This window comes from Triplophysa rosa, unplaced genomic scaffold (genome assembly GCF_024868665.1).
Source record: "Triplophysa rosa unplaced genomic scaffold, Trosa_1v2 scaffold76_ERROPOS988761, whole genome shotgun sequence".
Lineage (NCBI taxonomy): Eukaryota > Metazoa > Chordata > Actinopteri > Cypriniformes > Nemacheilidae > Triplophysa > Triplophysa rosa.
This window is the reverse complement of record NW_026634784.1, coordinates 2,506-27,373: the sequence shown is the minus strand read 5'-3', so window position 1 is coordinate 27,373 and position 24,868 is coordinate 2,506. Positions and strand designations below refer to the sequence as shown.

Genomic DNA, 24,868 nt, shown 5'->3' with positions numbered 1-24,868 from the left:
ATAATAAATAATACAACTGATTATCAGAACTTAATTTGATATCTTTAGTACATTTTCATAACTTGCCTACATTTTAACTATGGTGAGCATTTAAATGCTCATTTAAATTAAAACTATGGAAAAGCATTTCTCCAGTCACTCCGACGTCGATGTAAACAAGTCCGTCCTTCCCATCCTGGTCATACACAACAAAAGAATGTGACCACACCTTCATTTAACGGGTGCTTTTTTAGTAAGGTTTGGTCTAAGACGGTTGGTGGACAATCTCCAGCGTGAGGTGGCTAAAGCGATGTCTCCAGGCTATGAAGCGGGCTCCCGGTAACCGAGGACGCAGCAGATTTACTCGTGTCGGTAGTCAGATTGATACCGCTGTCGATGGCGTTGTTGTTCTTGTTGGGAGACGAGGGTTGAGTGGAGTTCTTTCCTCGTCGTCCATGTCAGTGTCGTCTATGAGAGGAATGTGGGGCGTCTAGTCCTCTATTCTAAACTCCGGGTGACTCATGAAATTGTGTATGGAGGTTCTGGATTCTGGTTTTTCCAACCCTTTGTAGAGCGAGCTACGAAATGCGTTCACAACACATATCTGAGTCTGAATTCTATTGAGGCCTCTGAACCACAAGGTCTGCCCTCGCCGGAGCTCTCTCTCCCCGTGATCGATCTCCTCCTGGTCTTCGTTGAGCTGCTCCTCGGGCATTTCATCCTTCCGCGTCAGCTGACCGGCTCTTTTGAGGAATCTCAGCTTGCTGTTCGGGACTGATGATATAACCTGTCCCCAAACCAGTTCTCCCAGTCCCAGGAACACACACCACATCCACTTCTCCAGGTCCAGAGGAGAACAGCTGAACGGCTTTCCTCCAAACTGCACAATCACAATCTGAACTGCAAAAGTGCCCAAAACAATGGAGCAGAAGATGGGATTTCTGAAGATGCCGTCCAACACGTTCCTCTCTCCGTGGATCTTGCGGGCGTTGATCTCATCGAAGAGCTGCATCATGACGAAAGTGTTGAAAATGATGGTGTAGTGCTCAGATGGAGGGGAATGCAGCGGTGCGTTCCTGCCGCTGTCTGCTCACCGGCAAACAGCAGAGTGAAGATGATTATGAGCTGGTAGATGCCGTGGCCCAGGATGTTCTTGGTCATGGTGCTGGAGATCAGAGGTTTGTTTTGACCGTAGGGTTTTCGCATCAACAGAGATTCAGTAGGCGGCTCGGTGGCCAAAGCCAAAGATGCAAACGTGTCCATGATCAGGTTGACCCACAAAATCTGGACTGCTTTAAGAGGAGAATCCTGTGTGATACACGCTCCGGTGAAGGCAATGATCACAGCCACCACATTAACCGTCAGCTGGAACTGCAGGAACTTTTGAGATGCTGTCATAGACGTTACGTCCCCACATCATGGCCTTCACAATGCTGGAGAAATTATCATCTGTCAGGATGATGCCAGATGCCTCTTTGGCCATATCTGTACCTGAGATTCCCATTGCAAAACCGACATCTGCTTTCTTAAGGGCCGGACCGTCGTTGGTCCCGTCACCAGTTATAGCTACCACCTGCCTCTGGTCCACCAGTGTACTATTAATGATACATTTGACGAGGGTGTGTTTGTCTGTGGGTGAAGATCTGGCCAGCACTCGCAGTTTGGGCCACAAACTGATCCTCCTGTTGAACTTCTTCCCATCAATGCACAGGAAATTTTCTCCGGGGTGGATGATGCCGCACTTGATTGCAATAGCTCTTGCGGTATCGATGTTGTCTCCCGTCACCATACGCACCGTGATCCCGGCACGCTGGCACCTCTGGTCTGACAGGATCTTCAATCCCGATGACACATATTGCCGTCAACTTGGACAATATGTTCTTTTCATCATCCTAGTCGGGTTGAGCTGGGAAACCCCGGTAAGCCACACAGATTGTTCAAAGTCCTTCACAGGCCATGGGTTCGATGACCTTTTTCACCATCTCGTCGCTGTCCCTCGGCCTGAAGACGCGTGGTTTGCTTACCTCATTCAGAATGTAAGAGCACTTCCTTAGGACAATCTCAGAGGCTCCTTTACTAAACATTCTGAAACCTCCGTCAGGTTGTTTAATGACGGTACTAATCGACTTTCTGTCAGAGTTGAAGGTGTAGACTTTTTCAAATTAATCCTCCGAATTGAGGTCCCGGACACGCTGAAAGTCTTGTTTCAGCTCGAGGACCAGTCCCAACAGGCCGCATTCAGTCTTGTTGCCCACTTGTTTGCGAAAAGCCCCTTCCTGATCAGGAGGCAGTATTTTCGAGGTATATGCGCTGTTGATGGCAATAGCCTTGACCAGAATATCCAGAGTTTTGGGTGGGATGGATCCAGGGTCCAGGATCAACTTGTAATGGGCTTCCGTCACATACAACTGCACTGCTGTCATTCGATTGGTGGTCAGTGTTCCAGTCTTGTCCAAACATATAGCCATGGCATTGCCCATTGTCTCACAAGCATCCAGATGACGTACCAAGTTGTTGTCTTTCATCATTTTCTTGACCGAGTAGGCGAGAGAAATGGTGACAGCAAGCGGAAGGCCGCCACCACCAACACCGTCACACCAATGATGAAGAATTTGTCAAAGTATTGTAAATAGATGGGAGTGCATTCTGGCAGCCACTGCCTCTTCTGAAGCACAAAGTTTTCGATAGCAAAGTAGAGCACCAGAATAATGACTGTATTGGCAGACATCACCAAACCTGCTTTGCCGATCTGTACAGCCAGCTTTGTCAGTTTTCCTTGCAGAACAGATTTCTCTTTCTTGGGACACACTGGATTTTTTCTTCTCTTTCTGATTCCCCAGTTAGAGAGCTCTCATCAATCTTCATATCACTGGAGTATATTAAGATTCCATCGGCTGGTAGCAGGTCACCATACTTGACTAGTGCAATGTCGCCAACTACAATATCAGCCACCGGAAGTTGTATGGTCTGGCCTCCACGCACCACCTGGAATTTTTGCTCCTGCTCGATGCGACTCTGTAAACCTCTGAACTGCTTCTCCTTACTCCAGTCATTGAAAGCCGTAACCAGGACGACACACACCACAGAAAGTAAGATCGCAGCCCCCTCGATCCAGCCGGCTTCCGATTCCCCCTCGTCCTCTGCACCCGCATTCACTGTGCCACAGGCCTCGCTGCCCTCTCCGGGCGGCTGATAAAAGGACAGTCCCAGTGATATTATGGCTGCGATTTCAAGGATGATGAGGGTAACATCTTGTAACGCTTCCCACACTAACTGTAAAAAAGTTTTTGGCTTCTTTGTAGGTATAAGATTTTGCCCCAAGGTTTCTCTTCTCTTATCTAGGTCAGAAGAATCACCTTCCAAACTCACTGTCGGACAAGTTTTCAGCCTCTGGCACAGTCCCTCAAGGCCTCCATAGTCCTCCTGGATTTTCACCACTGCCTCCTTTCCTCTGAGCTCCATGAGGGAGCGGAGCTCCATAAGCCCACAGCCAAAACCTCCCGCATGGTTGCTGTCGTTTCTTTGGTTCTTGGAGTAAAAATCGCTATTCGTCATGTCCCCCATGGTATTGCTCGATAGCTTTTCTTCAAAGCCGATTGAACTTGAGATTAGACAAATGGAGAAAACACCACACGGGCAGAGTAGGAGTCCCCGGCGTGCCTGGAGAACAGGTATCTAATAAAATCTGAGTAACGCAGGAGATCGCAGAAGGTAAGAGAGGAGGATGAAGAAAAAACAGATCCAGTCCGCTGAATTGAAGAGAGGCTCCCCGGCGTTACGCGGTTGAGGATGCGACAGCTATCCGCGAGATCCCAACTGAGGTCCTGAGGACGTCTGCGCTCAACACGGCTGCAGACTGGCGGCACTCCATACGTGGTTTCCCATTCTACCTGCTTCCAGTCGGTTGCTGTCTACATGGTGAACCTCTCCATTACTTCTCCACTATTTCCCAGTCTCTACGGTGTCCCCAAGTCACAAGATGCATTGCGCTGCTGACCAGTCGCATTTGGTCTCATCACCCTGACAGACATTACACGAATCACGTAAATCAAAAAAATGAGTTTGCATCACTGGATATTACTGTCAATCTTTTAACACTTCTGTTGTAATTCAGCTGTCAAATAATTAATGTTTTGCTAATTACATTACAATCTTAGACCGTTAACAACTGAAACAGTATCTCGTTGAATATCGCGTTCGGCTTCTGGTAATAGTAACTCCCCTCTCTCTCTGCTCTTGTGCTCGTATGTGTGTGTGTGTGTTTTCTACATCATGTCTAGGTTCGTGCTTATTGGCTGGCTCAACTGTCACTCGTCGTTATGACGGCATGACGTTTGGCCAATCCGCTGATGCGCTGGAGGGATTTAAAGGCCATTAGTTGTCTGCATCGAAGAATTCAACCAGTGTCCTGTTTTTTCGAGCGGGTCTGCAGTTATGTGGTTGCCGTTTGTGTCGATGGAGCACCTGTGAGGTGTTTCATTTGTACTGGTCTCATTGATCTTCAGATCGTTATGCCTCGAGAGAATGTCTATTTGCTTGCTAAATGGCAAATTCGTGTTATGTTGTATACAAGCTTGTGTACTAACTCTGGGTTCCCTTTCTGTCGGTCTCTCGACGTTGTGTCGAACCGACAGATGGGGTTCGTCCTTGAGAACCAATCGCTTCCGACTTCTCTAGAAAAGGCCAATGAAAATTGCCGAATGAAATTTGCATGCCGGACTCCGCCCCCGGATATCCGGGTATAAAAGGGAGACGGCGTGCCTCATTCATTCACCTTTTGTTCTTCGGAGCCTTCGCTCGTGATCAACAGACTTCGCTACAAGACTGCCGGCTCTACGACGTGGTGCAGCGGACTGTCCCTTCCTGCAGCGACTTCCCCTGGGCGTCTCGGCGGTTCCAGAAGTGTTCGAGTTTTTTCTCTAAAAGAGCAAATTTCTCCAGCGTGGCATGTCCCGCTGTTCTCTTGGGTGCAACACATTCATCGAGGAGGGGGACGGACACGATATCTGCTTCCAGTATGCTGGGGCAGATATTGTGGATACGTCCTGCCCACGCTGCGGGCGGCTGACGATTCAGACGTTGCGTCACGGGTGGCTGTGTTCCCACGGGACTCAGCCACCACCTTGTCTGCTTCCCGTTCCGTGACGGCAGGACTACGGCCCTGCCGCCCGCTACGGCGAGCAGCGAGGGTGATATGAGGATTACTGTGAGCGCTATTCCGTCAGCCACTGGCTCGCGGACCGTTCGCACCTCGCTTTGCTCGTCTGACCGTTCCCCATAAGACGGTCCGCCGTCTTATTCCTCAATTACGTATCGGACACGGTACGTGATGATGAGGTGTCTGTTGCAGCATCGGAGGGTGACTTACTGCCATCAGACTCCGACGATTCCTTGAAGCTCCCTCCCTCGGGGGGTCGAGATCAGGAGGAAGCGGATGTTGAAATGTCAGCCATGCTTTCCCGGGCCGCCGGCTTTGGGTTGCGGTGCACCGCACTGCCTCTCCCAACGCTCGCGGCTGGATACACGGTACATCGGGCTTGAGAGCGGCTCCAAGCCGCACTCGCCCTCAGTGCCGTGTTCCCCCGGGAGTGCATGAGGAACCTAGTACGACCTGGAACGCCCCCTTCGGTGCGTACACATCAACTAGTTCCATCACCCTTTCTTCCCTCGATGGTGGGGCAGCTAGAGGATACGTCGATGTCGATAATCAGCAGCCTAAGCACTTTCAATCGACGGTGCTTTGTGCCACATATCGTCTGGGTATTATCACAGCCGCTCTCACCCTCTGCACGACGGTGTTCGGCAACTCGACGTTGCAGCGAGACCCAATGTCGAGGATAATCATCAGCCCAAGCACTCTCATTCGATGGTGTGTTGTGCTACATCTTCGCCAGACAGGTAAAACTGCAGAGCCGATCTCCTCTCCGGGGGTCCCCCCCACGGCGACGGATCCACACTGCCAGCCATCGAACCACCCCCGGGAGGTCGATGAAGCAGAACGTACCCCTAGCCTCCCTGTCAGTCCCTGGGAGCCTGACAAGAGCTTCCCAAACCGCCACGGTGACTACGGGATACGGTCCGTCTCGGCTACGCGATCCACTCCCCGGATGCCCGCCCAAGTTTCGGGGCATCCTCTTAACCTCAGCAGAGGCAAGGATGCCCCGTGCTTCGGGCCGAGGTCGCCACCCCTCTGGTGAGGAAGCGATCGTGCTCGTCCCTCTAGCCGAGATGTTCAACGGGTTTTACAGCCCGTACTTCATCGTCCCCAAAAGAGCGGGGGTCGCTAGATCTGCGTACCCTGAACAGGCACCTACTCAAGCTGCCGTTCAGGATGCTCACGCGAAGCGACATCCTGGCATCTGTCAGATGTCAAGATGGATTCATGGCAATCGACCTGAAGGACTGCTTACTCTCATGTCTCTTTCTCCCTCGTCATCGCCCGTTCCTACGGTTCGCTTTCGAGGGTCAGGCATATTAGTACAGAGTCCTCCCCTTCGGTCTGTCCCTGTCCCCACGAGTCTTCACGAAGATCGTGGAAGCCGCCCTCACTCCCCTCAGGGAGAGAGGTGTGCGGGTACTAAACTATCTCGACGACTGGCTCATTTGACACACTCGTGAGATCTGTTATGTACACACAGGGACCTAGTGCTTCGGCACCTAGATCGATTGGGACCACAGGTCAACCGAAAAGGAGCAAGCTCTCCTCTGTGCAGAGCATACCTCTTTTTTGGTATGGAACTCAACTCTGTCTCCATTACAGCGCGACTTGCGCTCAGTCAGTGTTGATACTGCCTGGAATTTTTCAAGCAGTCAGCGGGAGGAGGCTCCTGGGTACATGGCATCCTCGACGGTGGTGATACCCCTCAGGTTGATGCACATGAGACCGCTCCAACACTGGCTACAGAGTCGAGTTCCCTGGAGAGCGTGGCACACCGGCAGCAGGCGGATGGTGATTACGCTTTTCTGCCGACGCCCCTAACCCCTTGGTCTTCAATGACCTTTTATACGGACACCGTGTTATGGCGTTTTCCATTGGAACCCCATTCTGTCGGTTCAACGTCAAGACACAAGGAACGTCTCGTTCTGAACCTGGTTCCCATGAGGGAACGCTTGTGTTCATCCCAACACAGGCGTTCCTTCTGCAGGTCTGAGTCTCGAGGTCGTCGAACAAACAGAATGAGCCGCCGTTCCCTATCCGGAATTCCGCGGTATAAGCCCAGACGGAAGCGGCTTGACTTCACTGTCTGATGGGCTTAAGCTCCCGCCCTGGTGGGCCGAGCCATGTCTGCCTGAGGTGCAAACGCTCACCAACACAGACGGGGGGGTCACTCTTAGATCTCGTCCACTGCCTCTGGGAGGCCGCAGGGTGCGGGCTTCCTCATGTCGCGGGTCTCTCGCGCCCCCCGCGGGGGGTGAGCGGGGCCGCTCATGAGGACAGAGTCGAGTTCCATACCGAGAAAGAAATCGCTCTGCACCGGGGAGAGCTTGCTTTCTCAGTTGACCTGTAGCCCCACCGATCTAGGTGCCGGAGCACCAGATCCCTTTGTGTACACAACAGATCTCGAGAGTGCAGCCAAGCTGAGCCAGTCGCCGAGACGTAGTTTAGTACCCGCACACCTCCTTCCCTAAGGGGAAGGAGGGCGGCTTCCACGACCTTCGTAAAGACTCGTGGAGACAGGGACAGACCGAAGGGGAGGACCCTGTACTGATATGCCCGTCCCTCGAACACGAACCGTCGGAACGGCCGATGTCGAGGGAGGATCGAGACATGAAGTACGCGTCCTTCAGGTCGATTGCCATGAACCAGTCCTGACACCTGACGGACGTCAGGATGCGCTTCTGCGTGATCAACCTGAAAGGCAGCTATAGTGTAGGTGCCTGTTCAGAACACACAGACCCAAGATAGGGCGCAACCCCCCGCCTTTCTTGGGGACAATGAAGTACAGGCTGTAAAACCCGTTGAACATCTCGGCTGGTGAGACGGGCTCGATCACTCCCTTCACCAGAAGGGTGGCGACCTCGGCCCGAAGTACGGGAACATCCTAGCCTCTGACTGAGGTATATCGGATGCCCTGAAACTTGGCGGGCGTGAGGCGACTGGATCGCGTAGCCGAGACGGATCGTCTTCCCTAGCCAGCCTGACAGTCTGGGAAGCCAGACAGGCTCCCAGAAATGAGACGGGGACTTAAGGTACGATTTTTTTCATCGTCCCCCCGGGGGGTGGTTCGATGGCTAGCAGTACGGATTCCTTGCCGGGGGAGGTCCCCCGGGGAGGAGATCGGCTCTGCTGTTTTTCCTGCCTGGCGACTGCGCAGCTCAACGCACTGTCTGACTGAGAGTGCTGAGGGCTGGTGTTTATACTCGACATTGCGCTTCACCATGACGCAACGTCGAGTTTGCCGTTCACCGTCGTGCAGAGGGTGGGAGCGGCTGTGATAACCCCGAGAGAGAGGAAACTCTCCTTAGAGAGTAAGTGGGCGCTAGCCCCACGGAGGGGGCCAGCAGATGGAGAGACGGGGCAGGATCCGTCCCTATCCGACTACCCAGCGATGTGGCTGGGGTCGGGCCCAATGGTAGCCTCGATCCCCCTGAGGTCTTCCCATGAGGGCCGCTTCGCCGCGGCCTGATGGGGCGATGGTCTCCTCTTCGCTGTCGCCTCCAGGGGGGGCCGCCTGAGTGGGGGGCGCCAGAGCTGGAGGGCGTCGAAGAGGACCAGGGCTGCCGGGAAGCAGACATTGCACGGGACTCGACGGCCGAGGCGGCCGAGTCGCGGCACAGAGGACTGCTTCTTTACTGTCGAGAATCCTCCGGGGAGGCCTCACTCGACAGTAACACCAACCAGCCCCCCCCCTTGCGAGACGGGTGCGTCGAGAAAGCGGACCTTCTCAGCGTTACTCATCTGCGCAAGGATCGGCCAGAGGAGTTTCTCATGGACCACAAGTGTGGACATCGTCCGACCCAGGGCCCGCGTGGTCACCTTGGTCGCCCGTAGAGCGAGGTCGGTGGCGGCGCGGAGTTCCTGCATTCGCGCTGGATCGGTCTTACCCTCGTGGAGCTCTCTCAACACCGAAATGCCGAGACCCCACATGCTTTGGACGGGAGTCTAGGTCGAGCCCCCCCCTCCACCTGGGGCATACTCCACCTGGGGGACAACGGCGTATCCTCCAGCTGTCTCAACCTCGAGGGAAGAGAGGGTGACGGAACTTTGTTTGACGTGAAACGTGCCGGAAAGGGGCGTTCCAGGTCTTACTAAGTTCCTCATGCACTTCCGGTAAACACGGCACTGGGGGCGGGCGCGGCTTGGAGCCGCGCTCAAACCCGAGGCGCCAAGTAGCCAGCCGCGAGCGCGGAAAGCGAGACTCGACGTGTTTACGATCCCAATTCCAGCACATAGCCGTCAGACCGTGCATGCAGTGATGTCTTCGTATTACGATGTGTCAATCTAAGATGATAATCGAAGAGTACGATTCTGTAGTTAAGGGGACGTTGTGTCTGACGACTCTCTGGAGAATGCTCTACAATTAACCTATCCATAAATCCATTAGTCACTTTTAGTCCGGTGCGGGCGTTATAGTGATTTAATTACGTAATACCCGAACTATGCGAAAATACACAATCTGGACTCACGAATCTTCGTCTGAATCAAACCATTCCTGGTCGAGATTATAGTAACTGCCGGGAGGGCTTTGGATTTAGCAGTATTACGGATCGACTTGAGGAGGCATCCAGGGAATTATCCTAATATGCATCGGCGCATGGAAATTAGCAGAGCACGAGCCTAACGTCATGTTGAACCTTGTCCGCGCGGGGACCAATAGAGTAAACAGTGTCGTAAACATTACCAGCTCGAACGGCTTTCTTACACCTACTAGATAAGCAGTATGATTAAGTCATGAACATCCGTGGCATGAAGCTTCAGCTCTAGGTAGGCCTGTCCGCGTGAACTAAGCTGGCTTGAGCACTCAATTATAGTCGTGGGTGAGTAGTGGTTACCTAAAAAGTGGGAGCACCAGTCTACTAAACTCAGGTTATCATCAAAACTGCGGCACTGCAACCCAACACTCACGGCGGCCCGGGAAAGCATGGCTGACATTTCGACGTCCGCTTCTTCCTGGGCTCGACCCCCCGAGGGAGGGAGCCCGAGGAATCGTCGGAGTCGGATAGCAGTACGTCACCCCCCGATGCTGCAAGAGACATCTCATCATCACGCATCGTGTCCGAATACGTGATTGAGGAATAAGACGGCGGACCGTCTCCTGGGGAACGGTCAGACGAGCGAGACGAGGTGTGAACAGTCCGTGAGCCAGTGGCTGGCGGATTATCGCTCACAGTAATCCTCATATCACCCTCGCTGCTTGCCGTAGCTGAACGAACGGGGAGCAAACGAGGTGGTGGCTGAGTCCCGTGGGAACACAGCCACCTGTGACGCAACGTCTGAATCGTCACCGCCCGCAGTGCGGGCAGGACGTATCCACAACGTCTGCCCCAGCGTACTGGAAGCAGGCATCGTGTCCGTCCCCCTCCTCGATGAGTGTGTTGCACCCATGAGAACAGCGGGACATGCCACGCTGGAGAAATTTGCTCTTTTAGAAAGGAAATTTGCTCGAACACCTCCGGAACTGCCGAGACACCCAGGGAAGAGTGACTGCAGGAAGGGACCGTCCGCTGTACCACGTCGAAGATTCCAGCAGCAAAATGATCACCAAAGATCGTAGAGAAGCTCATCAGATGCGTAGGCTCTGAAGAACAAAAGGTGAATGAATGAGCACGCCGGCTTCCCTCTTATACCCGGACATCCGGGGAGGAGCCCGGCATGCAAATTTCACTCGCCAATTTTCATTGGCCTTTTCTAAATACTCAGAAGATGATAGGTTCTCAAGACAAACCCCATTCTGTCGGTTCGACACAACGTCGAGAGACCGACAGAAAGGGAACCGAGGTTACATCCGTAACCAAGACGTTTTCTTTTACTTTTCACAGGCCTTTGAAGTAGAAAAAAATGGCATATTTCTCAAAATAGAAAAAATAATTCCATGTATGGTGTGCATATAGTGTGGAATGGCCCCTACAGAAATCCATCATCAGTTTTTTCTACTTATTAGAAATAATGTTTCTATAGGCATTTGAAGTGGAAAAATGTGTATTTCTCCAAAACGCTACAGTAAAATAAGTCCATATATGGTGTGCATATAGTGTGGGATGGCCCCTATAGAAACCCACCATCAGTTTTTTCTACTTATTAGAAATAATGTTTCTATAGGCATTTGAAGTGGAAAAATGTGTATTTTCTCCAAAATGCTACAGTAAAATAAGTCCATATATGGTGTTGCATATAGTGTGGGATGGCCTCTACAGAAATCCATCATCAGTTTTTTCTACTTATTAGAAAAAAATGTTTCTATAGGCTTTCAAAGTTTGAAAAATGTGTATTTCTCCAAAATGCTACAGTAAAATAAGTCCATATATGGTGTGCATATAGTGTGGTATGGCCCCTACAGAAAAACATCATCAGTTTTTTTCTACCTATTAGAAATAATGTTTCTATATGCAATTGAAGTGGAAAAATGTGTATTTCTCCAAAACGCCACGGTAAAATAAGTCCATATATGGTGTGCATATAGAGTGGGATGGCCCCTATAGAAACCCACCATCCGTTTTTTTCTACTTATTAGAAATATAGTTTCTATAGGCATTTGAAGTAGAAAATATTGTATTTCTCCAAAACGTTACAGTGAAATAAATCCATATTGTGTGCATATAGTGGGGTATGGCTCCTACTTAAACCCACCATCATATTTTTCTACTTATGAGAAATAATGTTTGTATAGTCACTTATATTGGAATAATATTTTTCAAACAAATTGCTTTCAAAAAACATACTGTAATTAAATCTGTTCAAATCCATGGGTACTGTAATTGCAAACTGCATAAACCGTTTTATTTGCAGGACAAAGGTCTAGAAGGCATTAAAATAATACATATTTAAGAAACAGACAGAGACATTGGTTTCACAATATAACGGTACAGCAATCATAATGCAAACATTCGGAGAAAAAAACCTGCATAAATTACGACAAAAACGAGATATTCTAAACGTAAAACAAGAAATATGTTATTGACAAGAGACGCGGATCATCTACATTTAAATAAAGCTTTACAAGCGGTGTTCCTGTAATGTACCGTAAACCGCTCAATAAGCGCGCATCTGAACCTAAACGGCAGCTGGCTTGACCGTGTATTTTCAAACCGCGGCTGGCTTGACCGTGTATTTTCAAACCGCGGCTGGCTTGACCGCAGTAGCTTATCGGCTAAGTAACTTTGCTAGCTGCATAGTTAAATCAATGAGACTGTAAACTCACTGTTAACGTTACATTGCAAACACGTTAAAAGGATTCCTGGGTATAGAGCGATGTATGTCTTAATATATGAACAATGGCATTGACTTTATAATTGTGAAATAAAAAAACAGTGTAACTGTCACAGTATTCATAAACTTTGAAAAAATGTGTTTACTAGGAGGCCGCTATTTTTTGCGTCAGAATCCGTGATGTCAAATGGTTGCGACCTAAACCTGTTCTCTTTCGCAACAGCGAAGCACACACGTTTTCCATATATAACAGTAAAATATGACACGTAAAACATAAGATCAGATATACAAACACACAGGGACAGTAGGTGGCGGTATGTCCTCTTGACACAAGCCAGCCTGCCAGCCATAAAAGAATGCGTTCTGTATTAGACGTCTGTTCAAGGTGAGCGTGCATTAAATCATAGCTTTAAACTACCGCCTTTGAGACATTTAAGACTATTTAAGACATCAGCATCCACCATAATCGTATACTTTATACATTATGAGAATATACTGATAAACACAATAATAATGCTTGCGGTTTGGTTATTTATTCTGTATTAGAGCACACGTGAATATTAGCCCCCGTCATCTAATGACCGAGGGAGAGAAGACAATAACGTTAGGCTACTGATGTTGATAAATCAACATCAAAAAGTCAAAATCTGGATAAAATGCATTGTATAATGGCTAAAACATCGTGTATATGATAAATTCGAAATGATTTTGGTTATTAATATGCATGTTTGTGTTGTTTCTGACAAACAATATTAAAATGTAGGAAAATACACCAAGTAGCGTCTTTATTTTCTTTCTTTTTTAGCATTATATAAAAGGAGGAGCGACAACAGTAAAGGACGAGAGAGAACCAGGCTTGGACTTTACGTTATGTTTTATTATGTGTGACCGGCAGTCGACCGTGAGGGAGCTGCCGGCATTTTACTTTCGTTTTGTTGTTTGTTTATTTTATTAAAGTTTTGTTGTTCAACGTTCGCCGGTTCCCTCCTCCTTCTTCCTTGCTGTGAACATTGTTACACACATATATATATATATATTATCCTACAGAACCTTATATTTACTGAAGAACTGATTAGTGTGTCGGTGTTTAGTTTGGCTGCCTAGCTGTGCTTGCAACCAGTTTACGTAATCGAAAAAGAACATGGCGGCCTCCTTAGGTTAAAATGAGTATTACATTTAGTTTTTTTTTAAGAACTGAAAATATTTGATGTGCTTCTAACGACAAATGCTAGTAGTGTAACGCTATTACAACGCATTAAGCCATACATCTCTCTATACACCGGGTTCGCTTTAAAGGGACTCGAAAGGACTCGAAACTCAAACTGTAGGACTTGGGACTTGACTTGAGACTTGTCGGTATTGACTTGGGACTTGACTCGGGACTTGTCTGTCTTGACTTGGGACTTGACTCGGGACTTGAGGGCAAAGACTTGAGACTTACTTGTGACTTGCAATACAATGACTTGGTCCCACCTCTGCTATATACCACCATATCTATATGCATACTGTATGTATATGCTTCTTGTGCATGTACGTGCTTGTGTATAAGTAATGCAATAAGTAAAAGTAAAGAAAAGACATATGCACTAGTGGTGCTTAAATGTTTGTGAACCCTTAAGGATTTTCTATATGTTTGCATAAATGTAACCCAAAACATTATCAGACGTTCAGATAAACACTGAAAGCAGAGAGCACCCAATTTTAAAATGAGATAATTTATATTTCTTTTTTTGTGAAAAAGGATCCAGTATTATGTCTGCTAGTGGCAAAAGTGAACTCTTTAACAGCATGCTCACACTTGGCCCGGTTGCTCTCAACTGTGCCAAATCACGATTGTCATTTTTTATAGTGACAGCTGAACTTCAGGGAGGAATATAAACAGTGGCATAATTTACAACATGGTTTACGCTCACACTACCCCTTTCCGAACCAAACTGCGCTCGAGCCCACCTCTTCCAACCAGGCCAGGGCACAGTAAGAGAACTGTTCCGGAGCATGGTTGTGAGTGCTCACACTAGTGACTAGTCAATCCAACCAGGCTTTAGGTGTCAAAATGTGCCCAGGCGCCCCTTATCTGGATGTGACTTCCTTTGTACAGCAATATACTTGCAACTAACGTTCAGTCCTTCTCAATGACTTTGAAGAATTGTAGCCCATCTGTCCAAAAAACATTTTTCAAGTAGCCATTTTGTCCACATGATCTTTAGGCGGATAGCAATGTTCTGTTTGGAGAGCAGTAGCTGTCTCCTTGCAACTCCATGAACACCATGGTTGTTCAATCTTTCCCTGATGGTGCACTCATAAACATGATTGAGGTGTTAAGTCAGGGGCGTCGACTGACTATGGCAGGGTGGCTGCCATAGTGAGAATCTGCCCAGTACCTCTCAAAACGCAGAATGAGTTCTGCACTCTAAGAAATCCTCTGAGTATAACAACAGTAGAGACGCAATGTAAATAAAAGAGTTGTTGTGCAGTTTTGACAGTTTGATTAGTTTAAACATGAGTTTTCACACTTAGTGAGTGTGTTGAACTGAGATGTAGCGGTTTTAGCTAACGTTATTATATTGATGAGCAAAGCTCACCAAATATGGTTCTCCACCAGATCTTTCAAGATCATATCCATGAAATGAGTTATTTAAAACATCAATTTCAGTCAAAGAATTAGTTTAGCTCAAAGGAAAATACGTATAATAATCGTGATCAAATATACATATTTTACGGTCTCTGATTAGTAATATAAAGCATAACAATACTTGTATGCATTCGTCCAGCGAATGCCTCAATGATATTATATACTTTACATTATCTCATGGTCATAAGTAACGTGACTTTACCAAACAGGATTTAGAGCAAAGGTAGCGAATCGAAACACAGTAGAAGGGACCAAGATTGTGAGCGTGAATACAGAAAACCCATCACAAATGAATATATATGGTTGTTTATTAAACTCTGCTCTACATGGTAAACAAAACAATGACGATCGCATAAAACAAACAAATACATGAAACACAAATGCGCTAGGAAGTGTTGGACTTTAGGCAGTCCTGCATGTTCAAAATTTGCACAGAGACGTTCTCCAAAATCGATTAGAAGTTTATTATCAGATGTAAAAAGGAGTAACAAAGCTTTGGGTTGTCAGACGATCTCCTCACTCCACCACAAGCCAACAACCCAAATTATTCAAAACACCCATATTTATTCAGTATGTGACGTCGCTCCATCTTCTGACTCCTCCTCTGCCTTTTAAGGAGTGCTGCTCCCTTTCCACCAATCACCGTAGCCCACGTTATCTCTGCAAAAACAACATCTTTGCACAACACATGTTCAACCTGGGTCAGTTGCTAATTTGAGGAAGTGTTCCCTAGGGACATTTCATAGTGTCCAAAAACAGTCATGTAAAATACTTTCAGTAAAAAACTCAATCATCTAATGTTTAATTTATAGCAGCTTGTTTCTTAATCCTATGATTCAATAAAACACATCAAAACTCATGATTATACTTAAAACATATGCATGGATTATTCATAACACTCCTTCCCTATGTGACTCTTTGTGTGTGTGTGTTTATCTAGATAATTTATGACTCCAACCCCAACTTTCTCTNTTCTATAGACACAGCCCCTTCGTATCCACATGACAAAATCCTGTCTGTACATTCCATCAGGGTTGTGTTGTCAGCTGCCTGAATCTTTGAAACACAAAAAACCCAAATGTAAACTGTAAGACCTCCTCGGAGTTTACAAGTTTAACTAATTGTTTCAAAAGGATGTAATTTTCACTACAATGAATAAAATTACAAGTAATAAAATTATGATTCACAATTCAATGCAATTTTTCCAAACTTAAATGAAATACCTCTTTAATTAGCTCAATCAGTTCAGGGTCTGTTACATCCCTTTCAGTTATTGCTTCCTGATCCATTTCTCCAGTGGAAATGTACTTGTAACACCACTGCAAAAAAAGTTTGGTGGGGGACCACCCTGTGCGATGCTAACGGCAAATATCTCACCAATAGTCCTGCAATTCAAAAACAAAATATATTACGGCACAATGGGTAACTGTATAAAATGAGAAGTGAAGGTGCTTGGGAGAGAAAAGTAACCTGAAAGATGGCTTACAGTAGGTGTCATAGGATATAGCTCAACTACTGTTAATCTTCATTTTAATATGTGTCCATGTCAACAGTCATTGGAAAGCTTATCTAACATTACTTCACATATAAAATTGGAATTGGAAAAGTGTTAGTCCATAATTTCCATTTTTTAATAACCTACTTGAAGTTATGTTTGTCCAAGTCTGTCATTGAATAGCTTGGGGTTTTTGCCATCCTCCCCTCCCTCAAAGAACCGTTCTCTATTCCTCTCATTTCTTTTCATAAAAGGGAAAAAGAATACATGAAATACATAGGTAACAACAGTAACAACTAATACATATATATAAAATTCTGTCCGCATAGCCCCATTGTCAATGCCAGCCTCTCCAATAAAAGAAACTCTGAGGGCATTTACAGGGGAAGACTTTTTCTGCCGCTGCCATTGTTTGATGCCTCTTTCAAGCATCTGATCCCTGGTCACACAAATGCTGAAGATGCTGCTTTCGTCCACCCTATCAGTAAGGTTTTTGATGACATCAGCAATGCTTATTAGAAATAGAGGAATAGAGAAAAAAAGTTAAAATTGCACATTGAAAAATGTCATATTATTAGTGTAAAACAAATAATCTGAAGAAGGTTTTGATACCTTTTAATCTCTTGGTGCATCTTAAATCGTTTTGGACACATCTCCGTTTCATCAGCTTCTTTTTTATCAAAGTCGATGTCCTCTGATGGCCTCATCACAAAATCTGTGGGAATATCAATCTACTGTAACATGTTTTAGCCATACTAAAAGCTGAGATATTTTTACTAGCATAACAAGATAAAATCGTTGTATGATATTTTAAATGTAGCTTCAGAAAAAAATGCATGGAAATACTGAGAAATACCTTTCACCACAGTAGCTTGCATGGATTTCCACAAAGTCACTGGGGTAAAACTGCTCACAAATGGGACAGGCTGTCTTGAATGCACCCCATTAATAAAAAACATTATTATTATGTACACACCAAATTATCCATTTTTAATTGTAAAGACCCTTTGGCCTTTCCTCTAATACTTAAAGCCTAGCATGTGTAGCCAAAACTTTTATAATTTACAAATTTTTACTAAATGTATTTGGAAAATTGGTATAAAATATGTGCAATGAATTCTTGTTTGGCAGGGAAAGAACTAGCTTGTTTCAAGTTGTTCTAATGGTAACCACATAAAAAAGCCAGTAATAAGATGGTGCCTTTGTTAGTCTGTCAACTTGGTCAAAAGTTCAGGTGAAAGGAGAATTGCATGAATGCCTATATGAATGTTATATTCTTACTTTCTCAGAACCCTTGAAACATGAAGGAAGATCTAAATTGCTTCCAAATTATTATGCAAATGATATCTTTCTCTGGTTTTCCTAATTTGTCGATGCAAATGACAGTCAGTATAATTTTCAAGTAATCAACAGTTAGGGTACATTTGGAATTTTATTGAACAAACCTCCCACTGACAACAGTATTTATTTAAAAAATGAAAAACTCAAAATGCACTGTTCCAAATTATTATGCACAACAGAGTTTGAAAACATTTCATAGGTTGTAAAAAACTGAAAATGGTCATTTGTTGAATTTGCAGCATTAGGAGGTCATATTTACTGAAATCAAAAGCTATTTCAATCAAAAACATCCTAACAGGGCAAGTTACATGTTAACATAGGACCCCTTCTTTGATATCACCTTCACAATTCTTGCATCCATTGAACTTGTGAGTTTTTGGATAGTTTCTGATTGAATTTCTTTGCAGTATGTCAGAATAGCCTCCCAGAGCTGCTGTTTTATGCTAACTGCCTCCCACCATCATAGATCTTTCGCTTGAGGATGCTCCAAAGGTTCTCAATAGGGTTGAGGTCAGGGGAGGATGGTGGCCACACCATGAGTTTCTCTCCTTTTATGCCCATAGCAGCCAATGACACAGAGGTATTCTTTGCAGCATGAGATGGTGCATTGTCATGCATGAAGATGATTTTGCTACGGAAGGCATGGTTCTTCTTTTTGTACCATGGAAGAAAGTGCTCAGTCAGAAACTCTACATACCTTGCAGAGTTCATTTTCACACCTTCAGGGACCCTAAAGGGGCCCACCAGCTGTCTCCCCATGATTCCAGCCCAAAACATGACTCCGCCACCTCCTTGCTGACGTCGCAGCCTTGTTGGGACATGGTGGCCATCCACCAACCATCCACTACTCCATCCATCTGGACCATCCAGGGTTGCACGGCACTCATCAGTAAACAAGACTGTTTGAAAATTAGTCTTCATGTATGTGTGGGCCCACTGCAACCGTTTCTGCTTGTGAGCATTGGTTAGGGGTGGCCGAATAGTAGGTTTATGCACAACTGCAAGCATCTGGAGGATCCTACACCTTGAGGTTTTCGGGACTCCCGAGGCACCAGCAGCTTCAAATACCTGTTTGCTGCTTTGCAATGGCATTTTTGCAGCTGCTCTCTTAATCCGATGAATTTGTCTGGAAGAAACCTTCCTCATTCTGCCTTTATCTGCACGAACCCTTCTGTGCTCTGAATCAGCCACAAATCTCTTCACAGTACGATGATCTCGCTTAAGTTTTCGTGAAATATCTAATGTTTTCATACCTTGTCCAAGACATTGCACTATTTGACGCTTTTCGGCAGCAGACAGATCCTTTTTCTTTCCCATATTGCTTGAAACCTGTGGCCTGCTTAATAATGTGGAACGTCCTTCTTAAGTAGTTTTCCTTTAATTGGGCTCACCTGGCAAACTACTTATCACAGGTGTCTGAGATTGATTTCAGTGATCCAAAGAGCACTGAGACACAATACCATCCATAAGTTTAATTGAACAATATAAAATTAAATGTTTACGACACTTAAATCCAATTTGCATAATAATTTGGAACGCAGTGTAAATTGCTGGAGTCCTTAAAGTGTAAAATAAATTAATAAAAACATGATATAATTTTGAACATGTCTGACTTCATATTTGCTGTTTTAACAGACAGACTTACTGTCACAGATGTGTCAACAGAAGGAGTGTCATCTGGGAAGTTTTGCACAATAACTTCCATGGCAGGACTGTTATCTGGGGAAGACAAACAAGTCTGCAAGAAAATGAACAAAATAAATATATTATCCCTAGGGCAACTGAAGAGTGATCAATGTATTAATATAGAATCAAGAGTAAAATATTTCTTGTCTGTTCAGCAGAGTCAGATGAGAGTTCTACCGTCTTGCAAGATGCCACATGTGCCTCTAATAACTGGACTGGCATGTTTTCTGAACACATATCGCATGCTGCTTTTGGCATTTTTTCAAACTCCTTTGCAGTGTAGTGGAGAGGTGAAGTATCAAGAGTTCCTTGGATTGGTACTATGTACAGTGTTGACTTCCCACGTGCAACTGTATTGAGGTAAGCACCTGTATAACCTTCTGCCTCAGGCGGTACAATACACAATTCTCTTTGTCCAGATCCACCTAAAAGGAAAAGATGTAATATTTGAAGTCAGTCAAATTTGCCAGTAGACCACATAAGACCGTAGCTAAAAATAGGAAGCTTCAATATCTTACCAACAGCCTTATACAACATCCATGCCCCCTTCAAATCAGCCATTTTAGAGTATGTCTCCTCAAGTTTTGTAGACAACTGTATAATTTATATAATGTAAGTATTGTGGCAAAGAGATGCCTTTGGATAATGTACATTCCTTAATAATAAGTCATATTAGCAGTAAATTATGTTAGCTGTTAGTCATGATATACTGCTATGCCATCCCTCACTAAAAGAGAAGTTATGAACAGAGCCCTGATGCATAAAAGTTTGTTTGGTGCATTGATATACCCTTTATGAGTAATGGTTAATAATAGATTATTTTAAGAATTACATTACAAATGTAAAAAAGTGTATTGTAACTCAGCATACCACAGATTACCAATGAATGGTATGAATAATTTAACTAACACCAAAATGGTATGAAATGTCACAATCGCAATTGTTAACTTCATGTAAGCTTACGCAAGATGTTCTTCAATCAGGGTGTGTGAGAAGTGAAAATTAGTGTACATTATTGAGGTCTGACAAAATTTAAACTCATAGAATTTGAAAACGTCAACAATAAAAACACACATAAGCTTTAATGTCATTATCAAATTATTAAGCAAGGTTATGATTATTGTAATGTGAACAATTTAATGAACACCTTAAGGCAAGCATGGCTTATCTGTTGCAACTTACCCATGAATGGTCAGCATCATCTGTGATACTGATGGTTCTTCGACCCATCCCTGACTGTAGAAGAGTTTATTCATCTACAGCTTTTGGTGTCTTCTCCATATATTTGTTAACAAGGTAGAACTGTACTGGAAAACACTTGACAGTACTGAGTCTTCTTTTCATGTCAGTAACATTAGAATGTGGTCCCCTTTTCCCAGTCACTTTTTTCCCCTGATTTTTCACAAACAGTCCTGGGAAGGATCTGCGAAAATGTGAAGTAAGAAACAGCATAAGAGAATGCATTTAAAACAATGTCAAGCACTACATACAAAATTGTATTTTCAAATTATCATAAAAATGAATATAGTTCTCAGAATGACAAACCTTGCCATGTTTTGCTCCAAAGTGCTTTTCTGCTGTGGAACTTCTTGCTTGTTTACACAGTTTCTGTGACTACACAGCTTGTGAAATGAGGTAAGCGCTGTTCAGTTTTTGATTGAGTGTCCATTGCTAAGCGTCTGGTCATATTATTCTACCCCCGCTTCGTTTCACACTGCACACGTTTGCCCTGCAAAGCGGTGCTAACCCTGCTTTGGAACAGGGTTTCATAACCCTGGGTAAAATGCGGGGATAAGTGTGAAACATCCGTTTAGCGGGGTTTAGAATCAAGATAACCTGAGTTTAAGCACAGTGTGAAAAGTCCTAATGTGTGCTACACAGCTGTGTTGCGTGGCTGCGCGCCTGCTTGCGTGGAGACACGGATGGGAGAAAGGCATCAGAACTCTCAACATTTCCCGACCTGACCTGATATTTTCTATTTGTTTGACAGGGAAAGCTGTGCGCAAACAGAAACACATGCACGCACACATATTTTCATTTACAAAAAAACCCAGAAAAAAGGGCACTTTCTCTCAAGGAAGAAAAAGGGCCAGGGCTCAAGCCCCCAAATCCCCCCCTGCATGTGTCTGGTTTAAAGGTGTTGATGGCCAGAACTCTTATCAAACATGTGAAGTTCTGGGCAGATTGTACATTGTATGTTTGAGTTACAACAAATTCCTCTTTCACAGCTAAACATTGAACTTTGTCAGGCCGCCATGGACACACTGTTCAACAAAACTTAAAAACTTTCCGATATAGCACGCTAAGGTCTTTAGAATGCACCTACCAAACATATGATGTTGATCTGACTCTGAAGAAAACTATCCTCACACCATCAATGCTCGGGCCCTAAAAAATACAAAATATTGTGTAAACAACCAATCAACACGGACAAAAGGGGAAAAAGTCAAGTATTACATAACCAGCCATGTTTTTGCTTGCAACTTTTTGGCCCCTTGAGGCATGATACCGACAAGATGTGATGTACATATAAACGGTCGAATCAACACAAATCATCTCCAAAGGTTGTGCTACTGTATCATATTACTAGTAAGGAGGGGAAGCAACAGCTTTGAGCCGCAATTGAGTTGACCGTGTATCCATTAGTTATCTACCTTGGTGAGTATACACAAGTCAGAAATATAATTCAGCTCTATAGCATTGAACTTTTTTTTCACTATGTATGTTTTGTTTCAGTCACAGATGGACAACCTGACATTCAAATACAGCGTACTCTTACTGGAGGGACTGAAAGTAACACCTCAGTCAAGCCATCTCGTCATTATTCTTCTGTTGCTTGCTTATGTATTTATAATGATATCAAACATTGGAGTTTTGATTCAGATCTTGATAGATAGAAGTTTACATGAGCCCATGCACATTATTTACTGCAATTTACCACTGAACGATGTACTCGGGACAACTGTTATCATGCCACGCCTGCTGAAGGATATTTTAACAGATCCCCCTACGCGCTACATTTCATATGGGGAGTGTGTGTTTCAAGCATATTTTGCACATTTGTATGGAACAACATCTCACACTGTCCTCATGATCATGGGCTTTGATAGATACATAGCCATATGTAATCCATTACGATATCCATCGATAATGACCAACAGAATGATTGTGAAATTATGTGCAGGAGCCTGGGGTGTTGCATTATTGCTGGTGGGAATTCTGATCAGTCTGTCTGTACGTCTGTCTCACTGCAGATCGCTAATCCAGAATCCCTTTTGTGACAATGCTTCACTGTTTAAATTGTCCTGTGAAAGTGTGGTGATAAATAATGTGTATGGATTAACATTTACTGTGGTTTTACTCACCTCTTCAATGGGGAGCATGTTCGTGACATATCTCAGGATTGCAATGATATGCATCAAAAGCAAAGACAAAGCAACAAACAGTAAAGCCATAAAAACCTGCAGCACTCACTTGGCTGTGTATTTAATCATGCTGATCTCTGGATTCATCATAGTTATTCTTCATCGTTTCCCTGAATATTCTGACAATAGGAAATTATCTAGTATAATGTTTCATGTTGTACCCCCATGCTTGAATCCCATAATATATGGGTTGCGAGCAAAGGAAATACGACAAAGGATTTTAAAAGTCATTTTTAGAAATAAAGTAAATTCAAATGGTTAATTTATTTGAATTTTAAAGGCTTCATTTTTTCAGCCTAGACGGTTTCATCAGACAAACACGCTTGGCCCAAACTTGCAGTCTGTGTTTGCTTTTTCGCTCTGACTTTTATATTTAATTTATATCAATTTATATTGATATTTTATCGTATAACAATTCTATTAATTAAAACTAAAACTACTCAACAGTTTTCCGGAAGTTAAGTTTGGGACACAAAACAATTGTTTATGTTGTTGCTGCTGAAATTAACTATACACACTGTAAAAAAAGATTGTATTTTAACAGGAAAAGAAGTAAATCTTTTACTGTAAATTTGTCTTTTGATCCTAGACAATTGATCCTAAAAACAAAGACGGAGCCATTGTAGTGCCTGTTGTCCTGTTTATACGTGACCGTCATCTGAGGAAGAATTACTAATCCTGCTGATCACCACCGCATTAAATATTGTTTTCTTTGTCGTTTTATGGTCAGTGTCTGTCTTGTTTAGCTTTGTATTGCATTTGCATCAATAAATAAAATCAAGTAAGGTAGCCTACTAAGGAATTAAAGCGCTTAAAAAAAAAACATCTGTGCGAATTTATTTACAGGTGACGACCCTATTTGAAGTTCTTCGGAGGAAAATACAGGCTTTAGGAATGGAAAAGGGTACCAGTCATATGCTAAGGCCAAACTTATTAAGATTAGTTGCAGTGAAATTGACATTTTTATGTTTCAAGTTGTTGAAATCAGCATTAGTCAGACTAATATATTTCTAACGAACGAACTACCGCTCCAAACAAGTTATGGACAACACTGCTTATATTAAAAAAAGAAATGAAACCAATTTCTAACGCCATACTAGATATTCTCCTCTGTCTTGTCAGTCTATGGTGCCCGTTCACGAGAGCACTTCGACGCATGCGCATACGGTGGGGGCAGACGCCGGCGTTCTGACTGACAACCTGGAAGCGCAACTCTGTGTTTACAAGCAGACGCACGCTGTATATAAGCTGATGTTCGCAAAATGTCTGATGATTTTGATTAAAAAAAAACTTTTTTAACGGGGTTTCATCTTAATTTTATGGTTTTTGTTTGTCAGCCGCTGCTGCCAGTGATTTGACCGTTTTTTTACTATATTTTTGTTACAGTGCACGTTACAGGCATATGTGACATCAACTAACAGTCTTGTGATAAATGCAGTTGAACTATGAAGTATGTACAAAAATGGCATTAGTTTTCATGTGAATATTGTAAAAATCTGTATGTTGCATTTTCTATTACTTTTCACCTTAAATTCTCATAGCAGTATTTTTCATTTAGAATGTTTGAATATTGACTGTTAAATGAACAACAAGTTGTATGTTGTAGAAAGACTAATGGCATACAGCAGGGCTATTCAATTAGTTTGTCATGGGGGCCAGTTCATGAAAAGCATTCCAAACAAGGGGCCGGAGACATATGACTTGCAATACGAGGGATGACACAACAACAATAAGAAATCAGTTTTATTTTTTCCCAAATTCTGTTTTTTCTGGATTCTGCATTTTCTGTCCTTTACTATACAATATATTTGCCCACATGAAAAATACTTCAGTATACTACAGTATTCACTTATAAACTATATTAAAAAACCTGCAATAGATACGTTGAACCATACAGGGAAAAATAAAAATAGAAATAAAATTGTTTTTGTTTTTTAGTCTAC

General features: G+C 44.2%; 1 protein-coding gene, 1 long non-coding RNA gene and 1 pseudogene across 2 annotated transcripts; 1 reads left to right on the top strand and 2 right to left on the bottom strand.

Moving 5' to 3' along the window:
- Nucleotides 1-224: 224 nt before the first annotated feature.
- LOC130551191 (plasma membrane calcium-transporting ATPase 2-like) lies at nucleotides 225-3,610 on the bottom strand (annotated as a pseudogene).
- Nucleotides 3,611-15,954: 12,344 nt separating this feature from the next.
- On the bottom strand, nucleotides 15,955-16,651 carry LOC130551188 (uncharacterized). Its single transcript, XR_008962556.1, has 3 exons — nucleotides 16,621-16,651; nucleotides 16,202-16,363; nucleotides 15,955-16,034 (listed from the first exon to the last, which is right to left on the bottom strand). It is a non-coding gene; the product is annotated as an uncharacterized LOC130551188 (long non-coding RNA).
- A 5,181-nt stretch (nucleotides 16,652-21,832) lies between these two features.
- Nucleotides 21,833-23,189, top strand: LOC130551192 (olfactory receptor 1-like). The gene has a single exon (XM_057328731.1). It carries the CDS (start codon nucleotides 22,219-22,221, stop codon nucleotides 23,185-23,187), a length of 969 nt encoding a protein of 322 aa, XP_057184714.1. The 5' UTR covers nucleotides 21,833-22,218; the 3' UTR covers nucleotides 23,188-23,189.
- The last annotated feature ends 1,679 nt before the right edge of the window (nucleotides 23,190-24,868 follow it).